Source organism: Gavialis gangeticus, unplaced genomic scaffold, assembly GCF_001723915.1.
Source record: "Gavialis gangeticus isolate Ggan-Ray unplaced genomic scaffold, GavGan_comp1, whole genome shotgun sequence".
Lineage (NCBI taxonomy): Eukaryota > Metazoa > Chordata > Crocodylia > Gavialidae > Gavialis > Gavialis gangeticus.
This window is the reverse complement of record NW_017729025.1, coordinates 25,240,333-25,254,224: the sequence shown is the minus strand read 5'-3', so window position 1 is coordinate 25,254,224 and position 13,892 is coordinate 25,240,333. Positions and strand designations below refer to the sequence as shown.

Below are 13,892 nucleotides of genomic sequence, written 5' to 3'. Positions count from 1 at the left end.
GGGGGGGGGGGGGGGGGGGGGGGGGGGGTCACCAGCGTGATCAACGACACACCTGGAAGTGGACCAAAAGCACTTCTGGTCCACTTCTGGGTCTGCCACGGAGTGCGTGGGGGGACCTGCCCCTCCCCCCCAGCTTGGCAACTGGTGTCTCCTGGGCCTGGGGGGGGCACCTGGGGTCCCCCTGTGGCCGATTACTGAGCTGGGCCAGTGCAGGGAGTGGGGGGGTCCCCTGCATGCTCAGTGGTGGACCCAGAAGTAGATCAGAAATACTTCTGGTCCACTTCTGTGTCCGCTGCCAGGCATGTGGGGAACCTCCCACGCTCCTGTGGGATGCTTCATGCATCTCACCATCTTGGCATTCATGAGCTGTGCCTGGTACCTCGAGGTATGTAGAAAAAACATTTAAACCTGTGTCTATGGCCGAATTGCTGATTCTCTGAACTGGCGTTGAATCTTCAGATTTGGATTTGGCTGTATGAAATCAGGATAGAGATCTGAATCAACAAATCGCATCCCTGTCCTCCGTATAGGGCTGAATCTGAATCTGAATCTAATACAGCCCGCTTCGCACACCCCTAATGGTCATCCTACCATTGGACTATTCTGGTGTTCAAATATTTCAGGACTATCTTCTTTTAAAAAAAAAAAAAAAAAGATTAATCTTCCTCTTGCTGTGATGAAGTATTTCTCTTCGAGTGAAAGGCAAGAAGATTAGAAAACTAGATGCGTTTGTCCTTTCCTCAGCATGATACTGGCAGACATGACTCAATCACAGATTTCCCCCCAGGCAGCAGGGAGGAGATTAAAGTGCCCCTGGTCCTGTTATCACTTGAACATCTTTTAATCTCTCCTCTCCTGTTCTTTAGGCAAATATTTCAGGTTAATGTCTTCCATAAGTACAGGCATACCTCGTTTTATTGCGCTTCACTTTATTGCGCTTCGCAGATATTGCCTTTTTACAAATTGAGGCAAGACCCTCCACCAGCAAAAAGATTAAACTTCCTGAAGGCTCAGATGATGGTTAGCATTTTTTTTTAGCAATAAAGTATTTTTTAATTAAGGTATGTACATTTGTTTTTTTAGACATAATGCTATTGCACACTTAATAGACTACAGTATAGTGTAAACATAACTTTTATATGCACTGGGAAACCAAAAAATTCGTGTGACTCGCATTATTGCAATATTCACTTTATTGCGGTGGTCTGGAACCGAACCCGCACTATCTCCAAGGTATGCCTGTATTCGGACAGATCTGGCTTAATTTTGTAGGTTGAATTGAAGTAACCTCACACATTGCCCCCTTTACTAATGAGAGTGTGGACCTGAAATACATAATAGTTGGCAGCTAGTGTTTTGCCCGGTATTTTTGCAAGGACAGGCTATTTTTTTATCTGTTAGCATTTCTACTCTGACCAGGCTTTCAAAGCTTACATGATGATACAGTTTTTAAAGTATGCTTTTATTTCTTGCATTTTATAGTGTGCTTTGGTAGCTCTTTGAGAGTGTGTATTTACAATGTAATTAATAAAATCTGTTGGTGGCACAGATAACTTGAAATACAAACATTTTCTTTTTACTGTTGCCTCAGGCTGAATCTTTAAAAACTATTGTGGCATTGAGTATGCAACAGTATAAAAGAAATGGAGACAGCTTTTTAAAAGCTGACATTATTTTAAAGTGATCCTTAAATCATATTGAATTGCCTGTCCATCTACCATTGTTTACTTCACCCTTAAACTAAAAAAGAGATAAGAAATTCTTTCAATTTGACATTGTTTCATTTACATTTTTAAGCGCCATTTGCTCTGATGTTGAGTTTAGCTTTCATTCAGTGGATGATCCAGATCGAATGAATAGTACAGTGAATAAATGTATAGTATAGTATAGTGTGGAATATAAATAAATGTATAGTACAGAATAGAAATACGATTTGTATTCTTCCTAATGCAACGATGTAATAATGGCTGAATAGCCTGGTGCTATGTTTTTCTTTCCTGAGCAATATGAAAATGATCAATTAACTTGTTAGCCATAAATACGTTTGGAAATGAGTTTCCATGATCAATGCACAATCCAGTTTAGTAAGCTTGCCCAACTTAGCTCCTCACAGTATGGTGCTTTTTACTAAATACTACTTAAACAGCTTAAGATCCTTCACATACAGATTTATTGTGCAAAAATGAACCTCTTGTTAGCCAAAAATTAAGCAAATGTATACCAAAACAGTTCTCTGCCAAAGCTTAGCTCAACAAACTTTACTAGTAAGATTTCTGCATTACGCTAATCCTTTCATTTACAATATAGGAATGCTGTAATGTTTCGGCGTCTGCCATTTTTAACTTGGTTGGCATTTCCTTGCAAAAGCATTGAGCTGTCCGGAATTGCTTAGTTACATTTGTGGTTTTCAAGTCATCCAAAAAAATGAGGAAGAGCTTGTACCTTTCAAGCCAATAGAAATTTAGTAACCACTCAAGCTCAAGAGAAACCTTAAATATTGTAGTGAAGCAATCTGGTCACTTGAGAACATATTGAGGGCAATCGCCAGTCTCAACAGTAACTGGTACCAGTAAACCAGGGCCATCAAACATGGCTTGTGGAGCCACTGTGTGGGAAGCCACTACTAGTGGGTCACCAAAAATGTTGTCCTGTTGGCCGTGGCTCTCTCTGGCAAGCTAGGCTTGCTGCTGCTGGACCCCTTCTGCTGCTTTAAGATTCCTGTTACCACACACCTCACTGCTTTTGGGCCCGCCACCACTGTTGTGGCCATGGTGGCTGCCCCCTCATCCTGAGCTGGATACAGTCCGTGAGGACTTCTCCAGTCCCAGGTTGAGTGTGCCACCCCTGCAGTAGGCCGCTGAGCAACCAGCAGGCAGTTATGTAATAACCTGCCCATAAAGGAAATATTTTTCTTACAAAAGACAGCTAATTCTCTATATCATAACTTATCCTTCATGTTTGGTAATAGCAAAATATTATAGTTTAATATTGATTGGTTACTTTTCAGAAATTGTCAGTCCTATCTCATAACCCTTTGATATTTGAGCTCTGTAAGATATCAGTGGGATTTGGAAACCCATAGAAATTTATAGGCTCTCCATAAAATAACACATTAAATTGTTTATTCTGCAAGAACACTCCCAAAACAGGGAATCCAATGATAAATGTTAGCATTCTTTTAATCTTTGTATAGCACTTTGAGTTAATGGTTTATGCACAGGAAGATAGAAATAGCCCAGCCTGTGTTTCAGTGTAAAATGAATTAATATCCAGTATTGATGGCTGGAAACCGGAGGCAAAATATGATTACTTCATGGAGGACTTGCTGCAGATGTATCAGTTTTGATTGCTTGCTTCCATAGATTTGATATAGCGAATGTGCTTCTGCAAGGCAAATAGGTTTTGAAGAATTCTCCCTTGGGAAGTTTTCCTTCCTTAGCTTAATCTTTTATCCTTAGAGTGGAAGTTGTGGAAAACTGTCAGTGTTTCTGGTTTTAAAACTGATCTCCTGTTTGCTTGGAGTTTTTTTCCCTGGTTTACTCCTACCCCTTCACTAATATTGTGAAGCAGTGCTAACACTCTGAATATGAGCACTCTGAAGTCTGAGGCGACACAAATAGCTGAGGCTTTTTTCCAGAAGGATATTCTTAAGTTTATTTGTTTGAAAATGTTCTTACTACACAGTAGACTTGCACTGACTTCTGTGACTCTTGGAAGAGTAATGAGGCATGTCTCTAAACAAAATTAAAAGGCTAGAAAGAGCTATCCCAACTCTCTCTGCTTATCTGATCCTCTGAAAACATCTTATCAATTTAAAAAACAAACAAACAAAATGCACTGTAAACACCTCCTTTTGGACAAGGAGTTATGCTGGTGTGCATTTGGCTTCTTTCCTAGATAAAGAGATCAACAACCTTCATTGTTTGGAGAGAAATGGTTGAAACTGCTCCACTGCTCATTTTTCTATTGCAATCTTTTACTCCCTGTTCAAACTTAGATTTTGTTTTTGTTCTCACATATAGGTTTGCTACACAGCTCTGATAGAGAAGTGTGCATTGTGTTTCAAGCCCATATCTTAAGATTTTGATCAGATAACTTTCCTTTGCCTTAATCAATAAATACATAAAATGTGACGTCATCTTCAGATGAACACTTGGCTTTGGTTGCTTAAAATGATAATATATTGTGGGAGCTACTTGATTTTAAAAAAAATGTATTTGTTTATCTTAAAGTAGATTTTGAACAGAAACCTGCCTCTTCAGTAGTTGAAATATGTTCTTTCTGCAGTCCTCATGTAGAATGCATCTTCAGATCATGCAGTTGTTATGTAGTGATTTGGATGTTAGCTCACGAAGAGGTTACAGCATTTGCCTGCTGACTTATAGTTTTGTTCTAAGATCAAAGTTCAGTTTTCTTATTTTAAGAACAGTTTTCATTGTGGAAATTTTGTTTTGTTCCTTTTAGTGGATGTTGATGATAACCACCCTCTCCCCCTGCAAATCGCAAAAAAACCAAGTGAATTTATATTTATAAAACCTCGTCAGCTTTAAGGTGAAAACTATTTTCCTTGTTTATATCATTGTTCCTCATCTGGGAATCCCCTGTGCTTTCCAGTTCTTGGAACAAACTTGTCAGCAGATTTGCTTTTGCTTCCAGTTTCTAACCCCGTGTGCTGATCTACTATTTGAATTACATTCCAAAACTTGCAATAGCAGGACACTGACAGGCCCCCATCCTCTGTTTATCTGTGGCAAGTAAAAGGGTATTTTTAATGTTTTGGGTATTGTATATGGCAGTTGTGTGGGAGAGTTGTTCTCAGAGTTTTAAAAAATAGGTTAGACAAACACAGGGGGCTGCAGTAAATGACCTACTGAGGGTCCTTCCAGCCCTATGTTTCTACAATTCTATGATTTAAATGTACTCAGGAGGATAATTATTTCACCCTGGAATTAAAAAAAAAAAAAAAGAGAGAGAGAGAATAGATGGACAGAAGAATCTGCAGCGCAGCTCTTTGCTTAGAACAAGCAGTAAAATCTATACTATGTTCTTATTGAGCTAGATTCAAATTAGGGGTTGTGGTACCAGTCTTGTGAAGCAGAGTTTTGAGAAATATAATTATTTCAATTGGCAATTATCTTAGGAATAGAAACTTGCAAATTAGAGCATTAAATGATTAAAAGTTTTTATCTGAAAACTGCTGCTATTTCTTTTTTTTTGGAAAGCACCATAATTATGGATTTTGCACATAGAAATCAAAGTGCTTTAGGGAATGTGTGGTTAATTCTTCCCCCTTTTCCCCCTCAGAGTCTCTGCTATTTGTCAGCTCTTATCTACTCCTTAAAACTTGTTTTTAAACCATGAAAACAGTCTAAATTTAATCAGGAGGGTTCAACTTTTCACTACACTGAAGATGCTGTAGCTCAGGGGTGGCCAGCCTGTGGTGCTGCAAGTGGTATGGGCATCCTCTGTCTGTGACACATGGCAGATTGGGAAAGGGACAGGGAGCACCATCGCAGATGGGGATGGAAACATAAAGCAAAACAGCAAATCGGTCAGGAAGCCCGGGGAAGGGAGCAGAAAGCTGAGCAGCAAATTGGGGATGGGATCGGGGTTGCACTTGGTTGGGGGTGCAAGTTTGTGGCACACCAGCCAAAAAGGTTGTCCTGTACTTTGGTAGCTGATGTTTTATGATCTTTCCCAGTAGGTTCATCTGTTTCATAGATTTCATAGACATTAGGGCTGGAAGGGACCCCAGAAAATCAAGTCCAGTCGCCCACCCAAAGGGCAGGAAGTCAGCTGGGGTCATAGAATTCCAGCAAGATAAACATCCAATTTCAATGTAGGTGCTTGAACCACCTCCGATGGCAGGCTGTTCCAGACCTTGGGGGCTCAGACAGTAAAGAAATTCTTCCTTATGTCCAGCCTGAAACGGTCTTGCAGTAGTTTATGACCATTCAACCTCGTCATCCCTTGGGGCTCTCTGGTGAACAATCATTCCCCCAGAAACTGGTGGTCACCCCTGATAAACTTAGAAGTGGCCATCAGATCATCCCTGAGCCTGCGCTTTTCCAGGCTAAAGAGCCCCATGGTTCTCAGCCTGTCATTGTAAGGCCTGTTTTCCTGACCTCTGATCATGTGCGTGGCTCTTCTCTGGACTCTCTCAAGCTTCTCCACATCCTTTTTGAATTGTGGAGCCCAGAACTGGACGCAGTAAGCAAATTCTTCCTGTTGAGCAAGAGACAGGATGCAAGCTAGTGTCTAGCACCCATAGGAATCGTTAAGTCAAAAGATCATTCTCTTCTGTTCTATGGCAGGAACAAATGGATAGGTATTTCCTTTGCCAGATTTTGTGGAGGTGCAAACTGATTTTGCTCTTCTTTTTATAACTGATACTATAAAAGGTGATTGAACAATGAAACCTGAGATAACAGAGATAGTAGATGTATCTGGTTCCGGGGACTGTTCCTCCTTCCAAACTTTGCCCTGACTTGATTGATTTGCGTTAAAAGGAAAGCCTGTTTCTCTATGACTTTTCATTGTGATGACTGTTTCCCAGAAAAGTGAAGTCGGATTAGCAGATCGTAATGATGTATGTGTCAAGAGATGTTTTCTTGAATAGGGAACATAGTCCTTGATTTGTTGGCATCTTGTCCTCTTTTTCAGCAGATCCACTGATTCGCACCAGAACTCAGGCATGCAGTTACTCTAATTGAAGAGCAATAACTTTAATTGAATGTGTAAGATGGCAAATGTAAATGAAAACTGAAATAACATTTGGTACGTGGCTGTTCTTGACTTGAGGAAGTGTGTGTTTCTTGCGCTGTTTATTGTTAACACTATAGTGGAGTAATAACTTACATGTTTGTGCCTTAAAATCACATCTCTTTGGCAGTTTCAAATTCACTTATGGGGGTAAAACCCAGCTTCTGCTTTTGAAATTGGCTGCAGTGAAAAAAGGGTGCCGCAGACAACAATCTGTGGTGAAATATAAGCAAAAACTTAATGCTTGGACCTTCAATAGAGTGGAAACTGAGCTCTCTTATGCTGCCCAGATTTGTGTTCCTGCTTAGTAGTACACATAGACATCTCACACATACGTGTGGAAATGGACTCCTCATCCATGCATTTGGTTGGCTTGTGCATGCAGTCTGAAGTATACTTACGCATGGAGTTCTGTACCTTTTTTGAAATATGGCCTTTAAGCTATAATAAAATACTTTGCCAGTGTTGTGTTTTTTCTTTTTACCGTGTTGCTTTGTGAATGGTATCAAATGTTTGGTTTGTAAGAACAGACCAGTTCAGGATGTTTATAAAAGAGAACCCCTCACCCAATTGGCTACAGGATGCTGGTCTTGAGCTTTTCTTATATGACAAACTTTCTTTAAAACAAAACACCATAATCTTGCTGTGAGGAATGTTACGTAGTTGGCTATTATTTACCAATATGTTTCTGGCTTTTCTGTGAGTAGATGTCCAATATATGTCATTTCAGAAAGTGGAGTCCTGTGGAGCCTTGTGTAGCTACATCAGTATGAAATCTCATTTGCCAGCTGACAATCCAGCCCTCTAGCAGTTTCATATCTCTATGAAACTCTCACCTGCTGCTCATTCTGTATTCAGTACTTGTTCTCAGTTGAATCTTGAGTATTATCTTTTCGTCCAATTGTGACTAATTGCTTAGCTCTTGGAGAGAAAAAAAGTACTATTAAGAGGTTTTGAAGCATTTTCAGGAAGTTTAGTGTCTTTCCATTCCTGTGGGGCGACATTTTGTCCATTAAAATCTGGTCACTTTTTATTTTATTTTTTTTGCAGTAAGATTGTTCTTTTAATATTTACATCCAGTTAATGGAACTCTGATCTCCTGATTTCTAGTTGCTTTTTAGTATCTCTTTTTGTGGCTACTGTTCCCAAGCTCTTTCATTTTCTTTTATGGATACATTTCATGATCTCCAAGATAGAGCTGCTTTCACTCTCTTCCTTTCTTGTCACTCCTTTGTACTTCTCTTCTACATTTCTAATCAAAATGTCACTCCCAACTTCCTTCTTATTCTTCCCTCCTCAAAATAACCAAGATCACTAGGTCCTGGTACTCTTCCTCTTCTACTTTGCCATGACCTGTAAGCTTCTTTGTTAGGTGCAGTGCTGAGATTTTTAGGCCAGGCCTTGTTGATCTATTTGTTTATCACAGAGCTGGTGTATATCTCCTCACTTTCTCCTCTCCCCTCTTTGCTGTCTCTTCAGATTATGATCTACAAAGGTGTAGTAGACCCTCTGATTGCTGAAGAATACTTCAGTAGAGCGCACTTTGAGGGTGGGAGGGCAGGGGGGATGCTTAAACACAAATCTGTCTGCTTCATTTTTTTTCCTTTCTGATTTTATGTAGAAGCTCATATTCGAATAGAAGTATGCTTTCATGGGCTAGGAACAGAAGTTGCATGCAAACGGGTTAAAGTAATCAGAAACTGGCTTAAACCTGTAGCGGAACAGAAGCTCAGTGCACATAAATCAGTTTTAAAATGGCTGAAACAGGTTTAAGATAAACCTGGTTGAATGTATCATCAGACGTACATGATTTGGGTCAAACTGGTTTATGGAACTTCTGTCCCAGACCCCTTCCTAGTTCAAATTAAATCAAAGTTCCTCAGCATCCCAGTATGCTTTCCACTGCTGGGCTGGGCTGTTTGCTCCAGCAGAGAAGGGCTGGGGGGTGAGTGGGGAGAGGCAGAGACTGTGCCCCCCAAGCAAACCCTGTTAAAGGCCAGGGAGGGGAGTTAAACCCACTTTCCCCTGAGTAGAGCTGCCGTGCTGCTAAACTTACTGAAAGTGACTGCTGACTGTGACTGGACTACAAATTCCAGGGGTATCTGGAAGCAGGAAGAAGAAATGATGAGCAGCCCTGAAGAATCCTGCTGTTGTGACTCTGGACTGCAAATCCCAGAGATGTCTTGGGCAGCAGGAAGAGGAAGTGAACACACAGCCCATGCTGGCTTCATGCCAGAGTGGCATGCTATAGCACCCCCTGGCATCTGGCCTGAGCCACTGTAGGCACGTGGCTGGCTGCATTTCCTGAATCAAAAGTAAATGCATGTCCAGTTCTTCCTCAATTTAATTTCTGCAGCTTAGACTAACCTGCAAAGACTAAATTGATTCAGCCTCAGGCTGTTTGACTGCCCATACCTAGCCATGATGCACAATCTCCTGCTGAATTCTACAGTGAAGAATGTATTGGTGGCTGCTGCTCCATAGTATTGCAGTATAAATTGTGAGGTTGCAACTGTAAATACAAAAATGGGCTATGAAGAACCTTTTTGCTGTTTGGAGCAAAGAAGATTGCATTCACAAGAAGAAGCTAATCCAGTGCAAGAAGCATACGCAACACAAAAGTAGATTGTGGTTGCATTTATGTTTAGTGTGCTGCAACCGGGGTGCTGTGTATGCGACTTCTACTGTAGTTAGTGGACAAGTTGGTGTGTGAGATGTGACTGCTAAAAGCAGGTGTTAGCTGGTACATGTGTACCTCAAACTGCACTACTTTAAGCACCAGTTATATTGAAGAAAGCTGCTGTGTGATACCTCTAGAGATTATTTTTGTAAATAAGTGAGTGTTTCCCTTTTGTGTATCTATTTGTGTATCTATTTGATTCTGTCCTCCAGCTATGTAGGCTCCTGGATTCACATACATGCTCCATTATGAACTCTTGTTTTTTCATGCAGCAGGGAAATTTATTTACAGCCTTTTTATTAATTGAACTTTGGGTATCCTTTCTTCTGTGACTCTGCCATATCTTTGTCCATTGACCTGAAAGTAGTGTCAAGTCACCCATAATAGGGACTGCAGTTCGATCTTCAACTGCATTCATTCTTTCCTAACCACCTGTCAGTTGTGCTAGATTCTGCTGAATTAACCTTGAGTCATGTTATGTGGATTTACCTTCCCCAGGAACTAGAGTTGATGCAACCTGATCTTTGAAACTTGGAAGGAGTTTAATAGATGGAAAAAGGTCACAACCATGGCAAAAAAGGCAGGCAGTGGAGAAGTTGCATGGCTTTCACACAAGCTGTACCACCTGCAGTAGAGCTCTGTAGTCATTATGTTCAACTTGCCATGGAGGGGATGGCATGTTTAATAGGCTTAGGGGTATGGCCATGTGGTTCTGCGCACACTGTGACTCTTCTGTACCTAAGCTGCTGCATAAAGGGTAGCAGCAGGCTGTGTCCACTGCTTCTGGCCGAAACTAAGAGGAGTACCTGAGGGCCAGTTGTGCCAGTACCAGTACACTTCATTGTAGATTGAGGAGGAATATGCATTTTTTATCACTTCCTTCATCCAACTTCATTGTGGTCTACACATTTAATTAAGGTTTTACTTACTGGATCAGAATGTTTACAGCTCCCTTGCAAAAAGAAAAGGAGTTTTACAGATTTATCCCATTTTAACACATTATGCAAATATAGTAACACTGCATACATATTATGGTGGTGTGAATTTTTTATTTATGTTTGTAAATGCATCAAGGGAAACTAATTTAACATTTATAGAAAGAGCAAGATGTGTATGAGTGTACACAGAGTAATTTTTAGAGCAGTTTCTCATGCTTTTTTCTTTTTCCTTTCATAGATTTTTCTCTCTTAGAGCATGGACACCAGTAAAAAACCTGACCCCCCTATATCAGTAGAGATGGTCCAACAAAGGGCAAATCCTGATCGTAGCCCTGCAGCATCGATTTACGTTCCAGAACAAGGTGGTTACAAAGAGAAATTTGTAAATGTAGTGGAGGAGAAGTACAAATGTGAAAAGTGTCGCCTCATTTTGTGCAATCCCAAACAGACTGAATGTGGACACAGATACTGTGAAACCTGCATGAATGCCTTGTTAAGGTGCGTGCTGCTTTTTACACTAATATGCTTGAAAGTTACTGAAATGGAAAGTAGTACGAATGAGTGCCTGTATTGCCATCTTGTGAGACATGGAAAAGAATTTATACAATGGAGAGTGTAGTGTGAGGGAGTGAGGTAACAGTGAATGCTCTTGATTTTATTTTTATTTGAACATTATGAGAGATGCAACTGAGAGATGCTCCTGGTACTACCAACAACAATAGAAAGCCAAAAAAATTCCAGCTTTTTAAGAAATATCTGAGGAATGGTTTGAAGATACTTACTTGCCTCCCAGAGCTGATTGTATTTGGTATTATTTCTAACTTTATCTGATGCAAAGAATATGAGTTATCCTACTCAGAGTACTGTATAAATTTTGATCCTGACCAAAGTCTTGTGAGAGAAAGTAAGCAGTGATATCCATCTTTTATTGATGGGAATGCTTTACAGAAGGAAAAGGGCTTGCTGAGGGCAATCTACTATAGCAGTAAGGGAGCTGAGATTTGATTTTTGAGAGTCCTGAACCTTCTGTTTGTTTCCAGTGATGATTCTGACTGTTTCATTTTGGGAATACAGCATTGGTTTAGACATTGTAAATCACATGCTGCTGCATTTAATTGCATATAAATGATCATTTTTCCCCCTCTCCCTCTGATTTTAGTGCATCAGATTTAAAATAAATAAGAAACAGGGTTTTTCATTGTCTGTATATTTTTGATAAAGTGCAGCATGTGCTGTAAAATCTAGTATTTCTTTCCAAACGTGCATTCATCTGCTGTGGTTAATAACTTAGCATAGAAAGAATAGAAAGGCAAATATGCAGCATGCTTGGATGTGTACAGATGGAAGAAGCAAACCCTTAGCAATTGAAGCAGTAATGATTCTGGCATGGCAGAGATCTAGCTGGGCAAATTTCCTTTCCTGCTGTGAAATGTGCACATATGTGCCTATTACAATGCAGTTATAATATATATGCAATTTTATCTTTCCAATCAAATTTGTAAAAACCTCTTTTTGGGATGGATAAACCAAACATTGGCCTCTTTTATGCATTAATTTTCTAAATAGAAAATTATTCTGTTGTTCTATTATTTATTCTCAGTGTGCCTTTTCCTGAAGTGGTTGTTTAAGTGGTCATTGGAGACTTTATTAAAATTCAGGTTTACATCCTCTTTTGAAATATATGAATGAAATACGTGTCATGAAATGGGTATTAAAATGTAATTTAAAATGTTGATAGGCATTTCTCATCCAGTGCCCGTGTATTACTAAGTACACATTGATTATGTGCTAGCAGCTTCTGCACTGTCAGGTTCATCTGAGGACAAGGCGCTGCGAGTCGTTGTAGATAACTCAATGAAGATGTCTGCTCAGTATGCAGCAGCAGTTAAAAGAGCAAGTCGAATGTCTGAGAGCATTCGGTAAAAGCTAGAGAGTGATGACATTGTATCAAACAGTATATGCCCTCCAGTAGAATACAGTATCCACAGTTGCTTGCCTCTTCTTAAGAAAAATATCAAAGAGGTTGGAAGTTGTGAGAGAGTGAAGATGTTCAGCAGTATGTTGAGATTTACATACAATAAACAATTTCAAGGAGTAGCATTGGTCAGGAAGGGGATTTGACTGAAGTAAAAGGCTGTGAATGGCAGTGTGACAGTTGGGCCTTTGCACTGACCCACACTTAGTAATGAGTCATTTTACAAAAATAATTGATGGCTCTTATCCAGCGCTTTTCCTCCACGCAGCTCAGAGCACTTGACAGTGGCTGCTGGTGTCATTGGCCCCATCTTATAGACTAAGAAACAGCAGCACAGAAGGAGAAGAATTTGCTCATGGACAGCCAGGGGAAAGCACTGCCCTAGAACCAAGGACTTTTGTGTTCAGTTCTTTATCTACTGGGCTACTCTGCCTCCCCATTTACCTAAGAGATTACAATTCAAAGAGCAGACATATACAGCACAACAGTTCATCTAAGGAAAGGAATAGAGATTGATCCACCAGAAAAGTTTATGTGGAGAAGTGAGGGGCAAAGGATAATGAGGTGAATTTAGATTTCTTTAAAATAAATATTTAATGCTGTTAATAATGTTGTAGAATTCACTGTCTTAGGAGATTTAGTGAAATTACATCTGGGTTAGAAAAAGTGTTGGATAATTTAATAGATGCCAATAATAATTTTGCATGCTGAGAAGTAACCAGAATGTCATAGATCAGGCACTTGATGCAGAAATTAGGCATTTCTCCATATAAAGCATTGCAGAGTTGGCTAGAGACATTTTGATATGGGTTTTTTTCCCCCTTCCCTTTCCTCTGCAACACCAGATAAAGGGGATGAATGGTTTTAGCAAACATAGCTAAAACCATTCATCCCCTTCATGTTGTATATTTCTTCATGTCTTCTGGTGGATGAAGACATCTAAAAGTTTCAGCTAATTTTATGAAGGAAAAAAAGACTTAAATATTTTGCATTCAAGACTATCACAACTGAATATATGAACACATAATATTCATGCATAATACTTTTTTTTGAAAGATTAGAACCCATGGCAAAGGGAGAGTGTGTTCAGTTTCATGCAGCTGAAAGTTAATTGATTGTTAACAGGTAAAAATTAAACTTCCACAGTACGTTAAACTTGAATTAAACTGTTTCCTCAATTCTGAAATTCTCTTGAAAAAATGGTTATTTTCTGAATGTTAGCCCATTTTGTTCCATTTCATTCTATACTAAGTTCACTGTAGTGAACTGTGTATAAATACTTAATTAAAACCTTTTTTTAATTATTTGAATCATTTTATTTGAGAAGAGGGCCTTTCATTTTTGCAAAGGACTCAGAATCCTGCTATAATCTGGGAATTCAAAATAGGATAAATATAACTCATTCATTCATTTATTTATTTTTACAGTGCTTCTACTCCAAAATGTGCAGCGTGTCAAGAAAACATAGCTAAAGACAAGGTATTATTATTTAAAATTTGATGTGTGGCATATTCAGTATTTTGGAATAATTGGTTTT

General features: G+C 39.5%; 1 protein-coding gene across 2 annotated transcripts in view; it reads left to right on the top strand.

Annotated features, from left to right (window-relative positions):
- TRAF3 (TNF receptor associated factor 3) overlaps nt 1-13,892 on the top strand; it is a 107,900-nt gene that overhangs the window by 51,364 nt on the left and 42,644 nt on the right. For both annotated transcript variants that reach the window (XM_019518534.1, XM_019518533.1), the window contains exons 3-4: nt 10,619-10,878; nt 13,783-13,834. In XM_019518534.1, the coding sequence (XP_019374079.1) occupies nt 10,637-10,878; nt 13,783-13,834 (294 nt within the window). In that variant the 5' untranslated portion in view covers nt 10,619-10,636. The remainder of the gene's footprint in view (nt 1-10,618; nt 10,879-13,782; nt 13,835-13,892) is intronic.